Source organism: Eutrigla gurnardus, assembly GCF_963514095.1.
Source record: "Eutrigla gurnardus genome assembly, chromosome: 19".
Lineage (NCBI taxonomy): Eukaryota > Metazoa > Chordata > Actinopteri > Perciformes > Triglidae > Eutrigla > Eutrigla gurnardus.
Window position 1 is genome coordinate 9,471,184 of NC_139930.1, and position 17,705 is coordinate 9,488,888.

Consider the following 17,705-nt stretch of genomic DNA (forward strand, 5'->3'; position numbering starts at 1 on the left):
AATACCTAAAAAATAATGAGTTAGTATAGTATGTCATTATTCTGAGATGCCATTATATTGACAACATTTCTCTTTTTTTTCTGACAGTGGCAGAAATGGGCTTCCATACTAACTTGGAATTGAGCGCCAAGGAAAAATATTCCACCTACTAGGAAAGGCTTGTGTTGCAAATTATATAATATATTAATTATAAATTATATTCAAGTGTTCAGGCTAGAAGCATCTCTGTGGGGAAAAGGTCTGAATTCTAAATATTTTAGCAAATTAAGACCATGACAAGAAATTACCATTGTAACCTCAATCTCCTAATTCCTGAAGCGTATTATGGTAATTACATTCTTCTAATTGACAATCTGACACTAAATGTCATTGCAAAATTCAGTAACAAATGATTGAAAATGAATATGCTGCTTTTCCATGTAAAGAACAAGGGCGTCACTTCCGGCCGCCATCTTTGATTAGCAGTACCAACTGCAGGTGTTGCCCTTTCCACCGGTCACCTTGTTTTTTCATTTATTAATAGGTCAAATATTTTGACCTGGAGAGTGTTTGAGGATGTTGGCAATGTTCTCAACGTGTTTTGATATTCAGTTTAATCGTGTCTAACTTGAGCTAACATTAGCCTATCGGGGCTAACGTTAGTTTACCATTAAACTAGCTAAAAATAGTTAGCAGGTAAGCAAACGGTTCTAACAGCTGAAGATGATTGGACATAAACTACAACGAGCGGGACGCCACTTTTTTTCTACTCGTGCAGCTCACTCGGGCTGTTTCAGTGATTCAGGAGCATCTCGACAAGGACAAGAAGATCCTCAGGCAGATAACAGCGACGCCACCGACAAACCGTGGGAATATAACCGCTAACGGTGTTGCAGTCAGGCGGGCAGAGGCACCGGCAGCGTTGTGCGGGCTGCTGCTGTGCTAATGGAGTAGGCGGGGACGAGGCTACACTCACGGTCGTAAAGAGCCGTGTCTGCACCACCAGCAGCACCAGTCGTGTTTTTGTAAAGGCGCTTTGTGCATCGCTAATCCGTTTTGATGTCACGGTGCAGAAGGAGGGGCTGAGCTCTCCGCCTTAATCCGAGCAAGTTCTCTGGAGGGACAAACCAAGGCAAACCAAGCAGGCACGGGATGCAGGGGAGATGTGTACTGCAGCAGCCGGGACCCGGGCCTCTCCTCCTCCGCTGACATGCAGGTGAGTGTCTGGAAACCGGCTTTGCTGTGGGGCTGGAAGGCACAACGCGTTCGGGTCGTTTTCGTTGATGGCGGATGTGACACCTGCGGAGGTTTTAATCCGGACCGTCAGGAGGGAAAGAGGGAGGCATTTAGACAGGTGAGGTAACAGTTTGCTGCACTTTCTTTTTTGCTCAAATAGATGTCAGGCGTTGTAAGCATCGGAGATGCAGCGAGAGACGATGCTTACGCGATTCCCCGGATATACACGTATCCATACCCAGGATAACGCCATGATCATGTGTACATTTTACCCCTATATACCCATTTCAAAGAGGAACACTAATAGATCACGAGCACTGATTCGACAAAATAAGGGTTGTGTCTTTTTAACGTAATAAAATCGTTCAAACCCGGGGATTTAAGAGGCCAGTAAGCCTTCAAAATAAAAGCATTTGCCAATTTGGCACTTGTTCATGGATTAGCCTTCTCCCTCTGGAGCAATGACACAGTCTTCGTGTACACACAATGTAAGTAATACGACCATAGATGCATCCCAACATGGGCCGTATGCTTGCTGAGTGAGTGTGCTTGTCACTGTGTGGTGTGTGAGAGAGAGGGGGGGGGGCGATGAATCATGCTGACAGGAATAGAAAGATAAGGAGAGTCCTCCAAAGTGAGCACACTTGCAGCTAATGATGACTATTAATCTGCCAGTCATTTTATAGATCAGTCATTTGGTCAATTAAACAGGAAGTCAGAAAATAGAAAAATGCCCATGACAATATGCATAACCATGGGGATGTCTTTAAATTACCTCTTTTGTTTGACCCAAAGATCAGTTTATCCTCAATTCAGATCACAATCGAGACAAGAGAATGGGATAACGTTTACCCCCCCTTTTTTAATCAAAATTATTGTTTAAATATCGGCTGATTGGTTTCAGCACTTGTTAATATTTTTAGGACAGGGGAAACTAAATGTTAAGATAAGAGCAGTTTGATGCTTTTGATTGTTAATTCCATGAATGTAAGCGTTTGCAAAAGCAGCAATAACATCTGAAAAAAAGGTTTATGTCCATTTTAATCTGAATGCTCAAATTTTGATTTAAGAAAGCGTGTTGTCTTTTGCTCTTGTGTTTACAGGGACCACAGGTGCGGTTGCTTTTTAATTTGACATGGTCCTCAATAAACAAGCAATGAAACAGATTCATATTTTGTTATTTTCTGAACTTATTAGATTGTTGAGGGTGAAGGAAATGAGCAGTGAATACCTCTGACTTTTTGGTTATCATTATTTGCAGAAATGATTAGAATTCAATTGATGTGCCCCATATGGATATTTGCACCAATAGTCTAGTCATCCCCCAAATATGACTTAGCGTAGTATTATTGACATTGCCTACAGCTCTGGGAACTTGCGATGGTCATTTTCCACAATTTTATGACATAGTAATAGACTGATTATATAGGATCTGTTAAATATTACAATAATTTGTTACCGGTAAACCAATAATGAAAATAATAAATAATACTGTGATTTCCACTGTCATCAAGCCCTGATGTTAGGCATGTAATGAATAGATGTAATCGCTCCTTGTGTATCGATGTAAAGCACACGTGTGTCAGTGTTTGCTTGTGGGTCAGTATAAGATCAGCGAGTTAATGGGCTAGTAAATGCTCCACCCCACAGCTTTCACTGCAGCCTGACAGATGGAAGTGCAGTGCTCTGCTCACGGCTCTACAGGCCTGCACGTTTCACTGCTGTGCTGCCAGGGCCATCTGTGACCCCCCCACCCCCCTTCTCAGAGCCACCCAACCATTTGCCATCCCGTCCTAAACTCCAGGCAGAGAGGGACGTCAGCCTCCCAGGGAGTCCGCCCCTCACTCCTGCTGCACCCCTCATGTTCCCTCCCCAGCATTTGTGGTTTGTGCTCGGATTACAGGATCCACATTAACCTTTGCCCTCTGTGTCTTCTCTCAATCCACTTGTTTGATTTTTAAAAATCCTGAATTTATATATGCTATAAATTGAGAACCACATCAGTAAACCTTCTGCTGCCTCTTAATCCGATGTACAATATCTTGATTCAAGAATGTAGACGGTCACACACGTGTGGATTCTCCTACTCATTGAGGTCAGATGAATAACTTATGAAAGCAGTTTCAGTGAAACATGAGTATCAATAATGAGAATGCTTTGAAACATTCATATAGGCCTTCATGAACAAGCGTTAGTGTTTTTCATATATTTGTCTCCATCTGTGACTATTTTTCTGCAGCCATCTTATTACTCCTGAAGCCCTTAGTAGGATTGCATTCTGCTGTCCTTTCTCAGCATGTTGACCTCAGACAGAGAAGCCTGCGATAACTGATGGACTGTAATAGCCTCGTCATATTAAGTGCATATCAAAACTGGGCTTCTCACTCACAGAAAGCATTTATATTTCAGAGTGCTGGCTGCCTTATCCATCTCTCTTGATCAGGTCTGATCTGATACAAGAGAGATGTCCTTCGTCCTTCTGCCCCGCCGCCTCCTCTTTGTCCTTTTCTCTCCTGTGCCATCTGCCAGCTGCTGGTGGACGGGTTAATGTGGTACAGATTATAGTGCACTACACACCCAGATGAATCCCAGAGGACTTAGGGGAGTCCCCGGCTTGATACCAAATATTACCGTAATATTTCCTCTGTGTGTATTTCAGGGTAGAGATATGTTGAGGTGGAGGGTTAATAGCCTATAGTACAATTTCAACTTTCAACATAAAGGGCATGTTCCATAAAAAACAGTTAAAATCGGTGTCATTGTTAACAGACTAAATGTATGGGATTTATCACCACCAGTATAGTTAAGATATTGATCGCTGATGTTCTCTGATGATGAAGCTGGTCGGGAAGTTACATTGCTGATACATTTTTTTTTCTTACTTCATTCGATACATGTGAATGGAAGTATTCAGTTGCGCCAAATGACACCACCATTGCATTTATTATGTCAGATAGGACAGTATAGGAGAGTATAGTATAGACAGGCATAGTATAGCCATACACAGGCACTGTATAGTTGTAGTTTTAGTATAGAATGTCAAAAAATTGCGCAAACATAACAAGTTACGTCACAATATCCCAGATCAAAGGTGATTTTGTCCGACCTATAAATTTACAATTATATGAACCAAAGAAAATCAGCAAATACTCGCATTTAAGATGCTGAAACCAGAGAATGTTTAGCATTTTAGATTCACAAATGATTGATCAATTTCAAAATAGTTTTTAGTTTCCTCTCATTCTGCACTTGAATGATCAGCATATTAGTCATTCATCAAATTAATGAATAGTTTAATCCCTAGATGTTTTAGCACAAAGCAAATGCCCAAGAATGTTGCCAAAGTGAAATTAAATCAAAAATTGAAGAAGAAAAAACGTCAGTCTCCGAAGCAAGCATTCTGTGCCACTTTTCGATACTGATTGCTGGTCCCAATTCAAAAAGCATTAATGTTCAATATCAAGCCTTAATGAGGTTTCTGTTTCACATGTAAACTTGAACCTTACCTTGGACCTCTGTTTATATCCTGTCTCTGTCTCTCCCAGGCTGTAAGGTTTTCTTAAATACAAGAGGAGTATGTTCTGAAAATTGGAGTCAGCCATGAGCCACAAGTATCAGGGAGAGGCTTCCAGGGAAGCGGGCGAGGAGCACCAGAGGAGCAGGCAGCCCAACAGGACGTCACCTGGGGAACCTCCTGTACGCCGGTCCTGGAGGCCATGTCAAATGCTGAACCAGGATGGGGAACTGAATCCCCATCATCATCACCACCATCATCAGCCTCCTCATCAACACCATCCACCCACAGGTCGAGGACCCCCTCGGCATCGCCGGCGGCCTCAATCAGGGCAGGGCCAGAGCCAGGGCCAGAGCCAGGCTCAGAGTCCTGGTCTGGTCCCGACCGTGGCTCCTTCCAGGCCAGACAAGGACGAGAGTCAAGACACGGTCGAGTCTTGTCCCGTCCAGCAACCCCGCCCTGCTGTAACGCGTTACCGCCGTCATGGCGACCCTAACCCCAGGCTCAGAGGTCACAGACCGAGGCAACCAGTTAGAGAGATGCAGGACTCTTCACCTGGGGCTGATGAGATAGAGGGTCCAGCAGAGTTGCAGGTACAGCAAAGCTCATCAAATGATCCAGTAACCGAACAAATGCAGGACAGGGGATCTCCTAACCATACTCCTGTTGCTGTCGTCACCCCCACCCACCTCTGTTCCGGTCCTGCAACCCATAACGTGCAACCTCAGCCTGAACACGTTCCTCCTGCTGAGGCAGAAGAGGATCTCCAGGAGTGTGAAGTAGAATCGAAGGAAGTTGAGGAGAAGAACGAAGAACAAGAAGAGGCGGAGGATGATGGAGACCACCGCTCAACTACACTTCACCCCAGCTGCAGCCATAACAACGTACAGACAGTTTATGACGAGGCAGAGGAACGTGCAGAGAGGGTGGAGGAGGATCAGGAAGAAGTGATGGATGACGTAGTGGAGGAAATTGCAGCTCAGGGAAGTGAAATCACTGATCTCTGCTCTGATACGGAGAGTGCCGCTTCGCTCAGTATGGACGGACCTCTCCACAGCCCGCCGCCACTCCAGTCACCAACTCCTCCTTCTTCCCCAGATGTTCCACCTTTCCCTCAGCTGGACCAATTCAGTGAGGACACCAGTATGAGCCCTCTGCCCGACAATGACCTGCTACCTGAAGATGAAGATGAGGATTGCTCTGAATCGGGCTCGCTGTCGCACTTCAATTCCTGCTCTGACTCTTATCCTAAAACCTATGCAGACTTTTATACAGAGTCCCACCAAAAATCGTACCCAGAGCCTGTCTACGAGTCCTACTCAAAGCCAAAATCCCATCCTAACTCTTTTCCTGAGCCCCTTAAGAGCGCGTACCCCGAGTTACACAGAGAACCTCGCAGGCAATCTGGTTGGAGGACCGAGTCTAATGAGGCCCAGCAGGAGTCCCGCCAAGAGCCCTTCACCAGCCATAGACAGGAGAATGTACAAAAAGGGGCTCCATCCTCCCCCACCAAGGGCTCCCATTATGCCCCACGGCATGGCAGGGCCCGCGACTCACATCACTCCCCTCCGGACCGCTCTGTTGGCTGCCGGCTGCATCACTATGATGGCCAGTCTGATGGTGAGGGAGACAACGCCGATCAAAGTCCCGTTCCCAAAAGTCGCAGGCAGGCACCCAGACAAGCAGAAACCCAGGCCAAGGACCCCTCGTCTGGGAAGAGCAGCTCAGGAGAGGGCCAGGAGGAGCAGAATGCGGTAGGACTCCAAGGGGAAGAAGGTACGAGGGGCTCCGGAGACGCCATTAGCCTGGCGATTAAAGACATTAAGGAGGCGATTGAGGAGGTGAAGACTAAGACGATACGCTCCCCCTACACGCCTGACAAGCCAGTGGAGCCGATTTGGGTGATGAGGCAGGAGGTCAGCCCCACAGAGGAGGTGTACCCTCTACAGATGACAGCTGGCCATGTAAGTATGACTTCACCCATCCTTAAGGTGTTCACACCAAACGCAAAGCAGATTCTTACCCTTCGTCGAAACGTGTCTTTGCATTGACTTTGCATGCACATACCGTGTGAAAAACATTGATTCACGTTTGGTGTGAACGCTCCTTCTGACCTTTTCTTTTATTTGTTTCTAATTAAAAATTTTCATGTGTATTACATGTAACACTTTAAGCCTTAATTGGCTAATCAGAATAGTTTAAATCCCTTGTACCTGTTTCTTTAGTAACTAAAGAGGCATTGGTAGTAATAGTTAAACTTTTGAGGGAATACGCATTGTAGTAAGAAAGAAAACACCCTTTTTTTCTCTCTGTTTCCTTCTCTCAGTCTTCTCCTCACTCCCCCGCTCAGTCAGTGTCTGAGTCTCCATCCCGCTATGCCTCGGTTCCAGTTCGGGAGCCGGTCAGTCCGCTGAGAGCCGAGTCAGCCAGAGCACTCCATCCTCAGCATTATCACCAACAGCAGCCCCAACACAACCATCACCCCCACCACCAAGGCCACCATCCACAGCAGCGGGACACTGTGAGGCCTCCACAAACGTACACGCAGCCGCAACCCTTACCGCCGAATCAGCATCACCAACATCACAATCAACATCAACCACAGCATCAGCAGCTTCCAGCTCAGCGGCCGCGACCTCAAGTTCAGCCACAGTCTCCACAACAGCCGACTCTCCAGGAGGTGGGAGTTTGTGATTAAACATGCGTAAAATATAGAAAAACTTAACCCATAAATTATACCTTTAGAACTTGCACGAAATGTATCACATTTTTAGTTTTTCAGTATTAAAGTCATTCAGTGATATTTGTCTACACTGCTACGTTGCAAACAGGAGCCCTAATAGCTCATTTGGCATATCTTTATAACTGCCAATTTTCCTAAAAAAAACCTCTAGTTGTAGACCACTGTGTACTTCACTAAATCCATGGCAGAATGGATGATAAATCCTGCAAAGGCAGGCATTTTCTGCATGGTGTTTATCTGCCAGCAGCTGAATGGCTGTCAGCAGTAAAAGTCTTGCAGAATTTAAATGAGTTAGGAGAGACCTGCAGTGTGCAAGTAGAGATAATAAGGATGGTGAAAAAGTTTTTCCTTTTTGTTCCTTCTCAGCTTCGCAGATCTCTTCCTCCGTTTCCAACGTTCGTGGACGGTGAGTAGTCTCGCATATGAAAATCATAATATCATTCTCAGCTCTATCTCCATTCTTTTCATCTGTTGACATGATTTGTTCTTCTATTTTTAAAAAAGCACAGATATTATAGATGTAAGGTGTAGTTTTTGATCTATATGTATGTGCTAGCATGTACGCGTGTGTAAATGTGACCAACGAGTGCATTTGGTTCATGCAGTCCCAGGACCATGTGACCCTGAAGACCTCATTGACGGGATCATCTTTGCAGCAACCTACCTGGGCTGCACCCACCTTCTGTCAGAGAGGACGCCAACGAAGAGTGCCCGCATGCAGCAGGCCCAGGAGGCCATGAGCAGAGTCCGGGTGAGACCAAACAACCGCTTTTTTTTATTTCATCCTGCAGAGACACTCACCAATCATCTTTTTTCTGCATCATCACTGGCATGTGTAGTATCACCTGAGTGTAATGTTGTGCTTCTATAAAACATAGTGTACGTTGTGGGATTGTAAGCTGGAAGTAGAAACACATCTTTGTTCCGTTGTAAAAATAGGGCACGATATACATTAGTGTATAACATTCATAGTCAGAATTCAGGCACTCGAATAAAATGGTGGAGAATAAATAAGAGCTTAAGAGCTTAACTCATTAGGAAATACCCCAATTTTATTTTTTTAATTTTGCTTCTACAATCTCTGCCTCTGTTGACCAACCTCTCCACTCTGAATATTGATTCATTTGATGTAATGGCACAGCCATGTTTTGCCCTCCACAAGGGCATTTTACTGGCATTCAACCAAAGCATGCTCAAATGTAACAACTCTGACCACAAACAAAAACACACAACGCTTCCAAGCTTGTCCCGTTGCTCTAAACTAATGCTCCATATGTAGAGGAAGAAGCTCTAAACTAATGCTCTATGTGTAGAGGAAGAAGCTCTAAACTAATGCTCTATGTGTAGAGGAAGAAGAATGTGTTCATAGGAATCAATTTGGCACAAACGTCCATTTGGACTTCCAAGATGAACTGATTAGACTTTCGTGGCCAAAGGACAAAATGCACTTTTGGCCATGAGTCCAAACTTCATATGCTAATTATGACCATTTCAAACAAGTGTCTAAATGGATAAAGTGATGAGCTGATGACATTTTGGACGGACGTGGATGTAAATGCAACTTGACCGGCTGGCGGAGGCACACAAGCAAAATCCATGTGGATTAATGATAACAAACAGACATCAAGCAGCTCAAACATCAAATCCACAGTTCCTTGTTTTGGAGATACAGTTTCAAACACACTTCAGATCATCAGTGATGTAACTGAGGCTCACTTTATATTTGGTCTTTTAAAGTCAGAACCCCTCAGCAGGCACCGCAGCCAGCAGGCAAAAAGTCCCCGGGTTTGTGCATGATGTATTACCCACACATCACTGCTCCTGATCCACAGTCATACGGGATTTTCTCCTCAGCTCCACTGGATGTTATATAAACTGTTGAGCAAGGCTGTGAAACCCTGGAGACCGTAGAGCCCACAGCCCAAGTACATGATGTCACACACATCCCACTTTGATCACAGCAATTAAACGAAGTATATCAACAAATATAAACATGGCTTCTATCACATATGATTTCAAATAACAAGTGGTATTGAAACCTCTCCAGTCAAACGACACCCGGCATTTAAAAGAAGAAGAAGAAGAGGAGACTATTTGTATGGTTTCACGTTTCATTTTTTCATATTTAAAAGGATAAGTTGGCAGTTCAGCGTGCCAAGATTCCCTGGAATCATTCAAGAGTTTCTCTATCTGGCGTCAAATAAAAATAGATGTGTTGGCGGCGGCTTTTTACGCAACGGAATGCTTCCATTGACATGATGGGTGTCGAGTGAAGTAGGAAAAAAAGCTATCAACTGTACTCCATTGGTATCACTTTAACAGCACCCAGCGCTTCAGCATGACATTCAAATGTAGAACTGCGTTAGAAGGAGAATTGGGTGTTTTGGAGAGCCGATGTTAGAGAACGTTAGAGGCAGGAAGAGGACATGAGCTGATCCCAGATTTCTGCTTGCCGGACGGTTGACTGACAGATCCAGGACATCGCCTCCATTAAGGTCTGAGAAACCTACAGGGAGAGAGAAATTTAGAGACAATATAATGGTGGGGGGGGGAGGCATTTTACTCTATTAAAATGGAAAAGACAGAGGAGGATTGCTGTCTGACAGTGGGTGAGCTGCATCTCGCTTGTATAGATATAGAGTACCGATCTAATATTAATGCTCTGTTCTTCCCCTCTAAATGTTAAAGCTGTAAGCCTCTGTATGTGGAACTAAGGAAGGGGTAAAACAAAATATAGAAAACGTATGAATAAATTGATTTGAAGTGAAAATATATACTTTCTCATCTATTTATTGAATATTTCAAAAAAAGGAAACTAAAGAGTTTTCCCATGATGTCCAAATATTTGAGATGGAAGCTGATAATTCTAAGCACGCAAACGCAGACATAAAACAGTAATGTAATGGAAAATACATAAAGAATTAAAAAGCTCCGCAGGCAGCGTGGTCTGGGATGGCATAGAGGAAAGACTGACGATTATTCCAGATGTCTGCCAAATATAAAATGAAAATACATTACAGCCCTTAATATACGGTGATGTCCACCGTAGGTCAGGAGTCCACATAAACTGCAACTTCAAAATCTTCCAAAATTAGATTTTTATTTTAACAAGTCTAAATCGTTCAATTCTTAAATACAGCCTCCACATAACGTACAACATATTAGGGCAATATCTGCCTTCTGAAATGAAATAAATGGTTGTGTGGATCCAGGTAGAAGCTACCATCATGTTTTGATTCCACACATTAAATACAAGCAAATTCTAAAGGTGAGTTGACAGGATTGGATTTGAAACCTTGCAACAGCACAGACACAGTTTAGTGATTCGCTCTGGTGGCGCAACCCAACACAAACCCTGAGCTGTCGTGAGGAGAAACACATGAGGCCGCTTGTCAGTCTTCAGGGATGTTTGTGTCACATTGATGAAGAGGAAACTTTTGATTGTGTTTACTGCAAAGGCCTATGGCAGCCTGCTGTTGTCAGATGTGATAGACGGCAACATCAATGTCCTCCCACACATACATACACAACATACACCTTGAAGGTCCCTTTTTGTCCCTAATTTTGCATTTGGAATGGAGACAGTGGATGAGGCGATTGTGTTGCTATTGTCTTATCCTTTGTCGTCTCGATGTGTCTCTTTCTGAGTCTCCATTCTGCTTTCTGATCATCACAGGCAGCTCAGAAGCAGGCAAAGAACAGGAAGAAGGTAAGCTTGTTTCTTCTCTTTGTGATTACAATTACAGAAATTTGACATCATGCTGATGTTACACAAGGAGAACATCCGTGCAGGCGAATACAGTTGATTGTATTCTTGTTGGTCGCATGCAGATTGCACGAGATGATGAGACCATGTTTGTCTTATTCGTAGCCGTGACATTTGATGAATCTTGACAGCTGTGACGCCCGGGCTGCTCCCCTTCGCCACCCTCTCATAACCTGTTGCTTCTTTTGTTCACTTCCCTTCTCGCCGTTTCTCTCTGCTGCGCAGAGCCCCGACGGGGAGGCTCCGTCCACTGCCGAGGTCGATCTGTTCATGTCCACGCAGAGGATCAAAGTCCTCAATGCAGACACTCAGGTGAAAAGGGATCGCATGTATAGCGTAAATCCTTCTGGAGGGACGATGTCACTGTGCAAAGGCATTTTTCTTCATCGCCATCTTTTTTGGATCACCAGGAGTCTTTAATGGACCTACCGCTGAGGACGATCTCCTACATAGCCGACATCGGTAACATGGTGGTGTTGATGGCCCGGGGGAAGATGGTGCGCTCTCGCAGCGCGCAGGAAAACCTGGACCACGCAGCTGAGCAGACCACCATGACTCAAGATGACAGACGGCTGTACAGAATGATCTGCCATGTCTTTGAGTCCGAGGATGTGAGTTATTGATCCTCAGTCTGTTATTGTTGTGTCATCCCAATATATTAGCATATAAATCTGACTGTTCAGAAGCTTGCATGTGGGCCACAGGTGGGATGAGCAAACGGAAACCACCACGGCTGACTGGCGTTGTTTGAAGCCCACAATACGTCTGTTGTGTGTTGTCTGGCTGGTTGTTTGATAAGAAGCGTTTTAGGTCTTTACACAACACTTCAGTTCAGTGTTAGAGATCTACTTACCTGAAGTTTTTTTTTTTCTTTCCTCTATACAAATAGTTTTATTAATAAGCAGTTATCAAATATCCAAATTTAATTTCCTGGCTCAGAGGTGGAACAAGCTGTTCTCTAATCGGAACATCGGGGGGTCAATCCCCAGCTCCTCCAGTCCACGTGTCTGATGTGTCATTATGGAAGATACTGACCCCTGACATCAGCGTGTGAATGTGCATGAATGTGTAGAATAGACCTGAAGGCTGGGCGGCAGCTTGCATAGCAGACTCTAACATCCGCTGCAGCAGACAGTGCCAGAAACGTCATCCTCACAGTCATCGCGGTACTCCAAACAGCCCAACGCCCTCACTGTGATCAGAGGGGATGAGAATCATTCCCTCTCTCCTGTTCCGTCGGTTCAGAACTGAGCAACGAGGGAGAATATAATCCTGAACCCCATATACTGTATGTCTGCGTTATGGGCTTATACTGCTCTTCTACCTTTATATAACCACATACAGCAGCAGGTGGCCAGCACAAGCACTGTCAAGATGTGGTTGAAGGACACTGAATGAATCCTCCTCCTCATGTTTCCATGTTACTGACTGGGAAATGTTCCAGGACTCTCTGTCACTGTATGACATATTACATCTCTTTCTATAAGGACACCATTGTCCCCTCCAAAAAAAAAAGGGCCGCTACTTCCTGAACAATAAACTCTGGATTGACAAGGAAATTAAATCCCTCCTCAACAGGAATAAGAAGGCTTTCATGGCAAATAATTGTTACGAACTCTGGGCAGTCCAAAAAGTTAAAGGGGAAACTGACAGAGACCCAAAACAACCACAGGGAGATGATTGAGGCCACAATGGGCCAGAACATTGCACTGGTGTGGACTGGGATGAAGTGAATAACAGGCTGCAGCAAGCCTGCCACCAGACTTAAGGGAGACCTTAATTTCGCTGGTGAGGTTAATATTTTCCTCAGTGACGTGTAAGAGATTCTAATTTCCAAAACACTAATTATATCACAGTAATTAATCCAAGAAATGTGGCATTACTGCGTTACCAGGAGGCAATTTCTTTTTTTTTGTTGTGCCAGAAAAGCTTATGCTGCATGACGTGACTGTGTGGCAGGTCAGTGTGTATATTTGCATTGCGTCGAACTTTGAAGTTTAAGGCAGAGAGAGAGAAACAGGCCCAATTCTACGAGGATGCTAAAGCATGCCTTACACTCTTGGTTTGGTATTTGTCACCTTCAGTTGAGATTTAAATGATAAATATGTAGTGCGAGGTGGGAGGTGCCAGACTGTGGACAGACTCCATGCTCACTTTCTATATTGGTTCATTTATGCGCAGCAGCAACGTGCAAAACGGGTGGGTGAAGGTAAATATAAGTAATATTTCTTTGGTTTCATCATGGAAAAGAGGCTATGATGTTACCTGGTAACCAGACATCTCATTGGTAGACGAGCACATTGATGTTTATATGGTTAAACAACAGCAGCCTGATGTCCATATGAGGCGATTTAATGGATAAACGCGGTGAACGGCTCTGCACTTGATTGAAGCTTGATTTTCACGCTTCTCTGTAATGTTTTGCCAGAAAAGAGATTTTGCATTGTTTCCTTTTATGTTCTTTTCAGATGGCGTGCTTCCATCATGAGTGGAACTTCCATGTTTTAGTCATCTCAAAATATCTAGAAGTACAGATTTAAATATCTGTTCATATTAGGATAGTTTTTAGGCCTATCTAGAATGACTTAAGCTGTGCAATATCAGTGATATTTAAATATGGTATTAATTCTCTAAATCATAGATTCATCAGGTGAGGTCAAAGTTAGGGAGGAAAATGGTTCAAAGGTCAAATCATTTAAACACAGTCAAGTAGGCTTGGCTTTACACACCTGATATTATACTGTATATGAAATACATATATATGTGGTGCATAAGGCATATATTATGAGTATGAGTAAGAAATACATTATGTCAATAAGGGTCCTCACTAATATTGTAGTATAGTGCATGTGTGTGTGTTTCTTTAAGTGGGGTGTTAACAAGCCTTTTAAACATTACAAAGTTATCCATCATTCAGGAGCTCTGGTCCTCCTCTTCCTCTCTCTCAGGCTCAGCTGATCGCTCAGTCTATCGGCCAGTCCTTCAGCGTCGCCTACCAGGAGTTCCTCAGGGCCAACGGGATCGACCCCGAGGATCTGAGCCAGAGGGAGTACAGCGACCTGCTCAACACTCAGGACATGTACAATGACGACCTCATCCACTTTTCCAAGTCGGAGAACTGCAGAGATGTAAGTGAACCAGCGGGTGGCAGCATTGTCACAGGAGTTTTAATTCACTTATTGTGCTTAAATTGAGTAGATATTTCTTTTACTTCTGCTGGGAATTAATAGAATATTCCACTTAACATATTGATTGACCTTGTGTGTTCATCTTTAGTACATATTAAGCAGCCGTTAGACAGCGTTTTTTGGAGTCACAGCTGTGTGACAAACAGAAAAAAGAAGTTGAAGGTGAATTTTAGACACAACCTCGTCCGACCTCAGACCCCCTCCTCACAACCCTTGCCGCTCTAAACGCCTGCTGTCCTCTCATTCCACATCAGATTAAATCTGAAAAGTCAGCTTTAAAAAGTCAGTCTTTCGTGGTGTTTGGATGACTACTTTGTAAGGAGAGGGTTGACGATATGAAATTGAAAAGTGAACCTTGCGTTTCCAAATAGTTTATCCTGCATCAGGATGAATGTAAACATGAGCACGCTCTTCAGAGCTCCGTCTGTCTTTGAGAAGTTGCACAAATAAAGCTGGACGTTGTTCCTTGCAGGTTTACATTGAGAAGCAGAAAGGAGAGATCCTGGGTGTGGTGATAGTGGAGTCGGGCTGGGGGTCCATCCTCCCCACCGTCATCATCGCCAGCATGATGCATGCTGGGCCGGCTGAGAAGTCTGGTCGACTCAACATCGGAGACCAGATCATGACCGTCAACGGGACGAGTCTGGTGGGTTTACCGCTCAGCACCTGTCAGAGCATCATCAAGGTACGCAGCTGTCTAGTTGTTTCTATTCTTTGTTCATTTTGAAGAATGTGTTTCCTTACATTCCTTGATTTACATAGACATAAGTAGAATCTTCAGTTGCTTTTTACAGCAGCAAAGAATATTGTTGTCTCTGGAACCACACAACAAAATGTTTGAAAATGCACTGTACAACCTGAAGACAATGTTTTAAAAACTTAAGAAGAATATTTATCCACCAGGAAGTAGGACTCATATCAATCAAGCAGTTATTAATTCAGCAACAAGCAACAATTAGCAGACCTTCTGTAGATGTTCAATGATACATTTAAGGTCATGTTTTTAGGCCAGACCTCTGACCTCTGACCTTCTATCCATCCGTCTTCAACTTACTTGTTTTTTACAAATATATATATATACAGTATATAGTTGCTTGTGTGTCTGTAGTCTTAGTCTTGTTGTAACACAGGGAATCTGTGTCTGTATCTCCTGTCTCCTCGCAGGGTCTCAAGTCTCAGTCCAGGATCAAGATGAACATAGTCAGGTGTCCTCCTGTGACCATGGTGCTCATCCGTAGGCCGGACCTCAGATACCAGCTGGGCTTCAGCGTCCAGAATGGCATCGTGAGTATGGAGGCTGATGAGCTGTGGTCCTGCTGGTGTAATGCTGCTGCCCTCTTTCTAATGGTTAAAGAAGAGCTTTTATTTTGTTAACAGCGCTCTAAAACCAGAGCAGGGATTATAATAATGATGATGATGATGCTTAAGGACTTATTTACAGTTTTTACATGGTTAGTCTGAGTTACTGTCACTGGTAGCTTCAATAGTATCCTCTGCCACGGCTGTGTTTCCTAGAGGCTGCCAGTTTGAATCCACGCCCCCTGTGTGTTTAACTTTCAGATCTGCAGCCTAATGAGGGGAGGCATCGCTGAGAGAGGGGGCGTCCGCGTCGGTCACCGCATCATTGAGATCAACAGCCAGAGTGTCGTGGCGACGCCTCATGAGAAGATCGTTCAGATTCTGTCTAATGCCATGGGAGAGGTAGGAGGAGTGAGACTCAACGTTTCCTGCACAAACAAAAACACTGTACTGGTGTTATTGGTGCTGGATGTACATTATACTGAACTTACCATGTGAGATTTTATTTATGAGACTCCACCATAATTATGTATTAATATTATTAGCACCAAACTCAGGACAAACTTCTAGAAAGGCTTTAAAAATAATAATCACCAGTATGTCCAACACTTTCTTTTATTGTGGTGTGTAATTAGCATTACATCTAATAATGATTTTTGAAAGAATTAGTGTTAATATAAAAGACATTGTAGCAAAATAATTCATGCATGAAAATGATCAGATGCTCTTTAAAGAGACGTCTCTCTCGTGTTTTTAATTGTTGGCGTTGGGTTCATTTCTGCTCCAGATCCACATGAAGACGATGCCGGCAGCCATGTACCGTCTGCTGACAGCACAGGAGCAGCCGGTCTACATCTGAACGCACGCGTCTCACATCGCCTCGCCACTACCGTCATCCATCTCTCAGTTGTTTTAAATACCCTTCCCCTCTCTGTGTCCTGTTTGATATCACTTGACTTGCCTTAATCTGTACAGTACACTGTCATGTAAACATGTACATCTACAGTATGACAGCAGAGGGCAGATTATCTCACCAGGCCGAGTGTTCATGTGTCGTGTTACGTTTGACCAAAGAGAAATCGTGGATTTTATCGTGCATAATTTAGGTGACGAACAGAGTAAATAATATCTTTTGATTAAATAGCTGTAATATCTGAATGTACTCTAAATCATGTTGGACCTATAGATTTGTCAGGGCGACCCAGATGAAGAAGAACTTTGGAACAGAAGTGGTCAAATTAAAGGGGAATGCATGTACAATTCTGCTGAATAAACTCTAAAGAAAAGGCAGTGCCGGTGAGTTGTTTTGCTTTGATTGTTAATTCAGAAAAATGACAGAAGCTCCAGTTCAAGAGTGACAAGAAATGACTGCATTGAGGTAAGAAAGACACATTACAAACTCAGCCAGTAATGTCCTAAAATACATTCAAAATGTAAAAGCTGACTATTTTATTTACAGCCTACCCTGATTCATTCATTCACTATCTTAATGTTTGGCTGTAGCATTATATAAAAAAGGAATGACAAAAGACATAATTTCATATACAATTTCCACTATGGGTCCATGTTGTAAGTGTTGTCAGAAATGTAGACCGTGTCACCCTGTATAACTGCAACAACCGGATGTAGGTCCCGCTCCTGTATGCTTCAGTGGCCTCAATCAACGCTGGTAAAAGATTACAGCATTACATATTAATATCGAAGGAGTATTTTCAATCGTGTGCCGATGACCGCTTCTTTTTGTTCTCTCGTATTTATTTAGGGTTGGCAAACGAGCTAAAAAGATGTTACCGCCACCTACCGGATGAATGTGGAGCAGCAGATGAGCAGGAAAAAAACATGAAATTCTTTCCATTCCTGTTGCTCGTAATTAATTAGTATAATCTATTAATACATTTTTGAGACTTTCAGGTTATAAGTGTGTGTGCATAATTCAGTTGGGTGCATGCCTATTCCTATTTTTTTGGTTGAATCCTGCAT

At 43.6% G+C, this 17,705-nt stretch overlaps 1 protein-coding gene across 3 annotated transcripts; it reads left to right on the forward strand.

The window, feature by feature from the left end:
• The first annotated feature begins 912 nt into the window (after positions 1-912).
• On the forward strand, positions 913-17,015 carry LOC311030225 (amyloid-beta A4 precursor protein-binding family A member 1-like). 3 transcript variants are annotated; one of them, XM_084035866.1, is made up of 13 exons: positions 913-1,333; positions 4,761-6,693; positions 7,080-7,409; positions 7,839-7,878; positions 8,078-8,223; positions 11,149-11,181; positions 11,464-11,550; positions 11,649-11,849; positions 14,187-14,366; positions 14,899-15,111; positions 15,591-15,710; positions 15,987-16,127; positions 16,513-17,015. In XM_084035866.1, exons 2-13 carry the CDS (start codon positions 4,816-4,818, stop codon positions 16,582-16,584), a joined length of 3,441 nt encoding a protein of 1,146 aa, XP_083891992.1. In that variant the 5' UTR covers positions 913-1,333; positions 4,761-4,815; the 3' UTR covers positions 16,585-17,015. The 3 variants fall into 3 exon arrangements, with proteins under 3 accessions (XP_083891992.1, XP_083891990.1, XP_083891991.1); XM_084035864.1 differs by having other exon boundaries at positions 915-1,333; positions 7,056-7,409; XM_084035865.1 differs by having other exon boundaries at positions 915-1,195; positions 7,056-7,409.
• Positions 17,016-17,705: the final 690 nt, after the last annotated feature.

What these genes read in the sequence shown, in the direction of transcription:
- LOC311030225 (XM_084035864.1), top strand. Translation starts at nt 4,816, where the DNA reads ATGAGCCACAAGTATCAGGGAGAGGCTTCCAGGGAAGCGGGCGAGGAG. An exon ending in TCCTCAATGCAGACACTCAG is followed by an intron (nt 11,551 to 11,648) that starts GTGAAAAGGGAT and finishes TTGGATCACCAG; the next exon opens with GAGTCTTTAATGGACCTACC. An exon ending in TCAGCGTCCAGAATGGCATC is followed by an intron (nt 15,711 to 15,986) that starts GTGAGTATGGAG and finishes TTTAACTTTCAG; the next exon opens with ATCTGCAGCCTAATGAGGGG.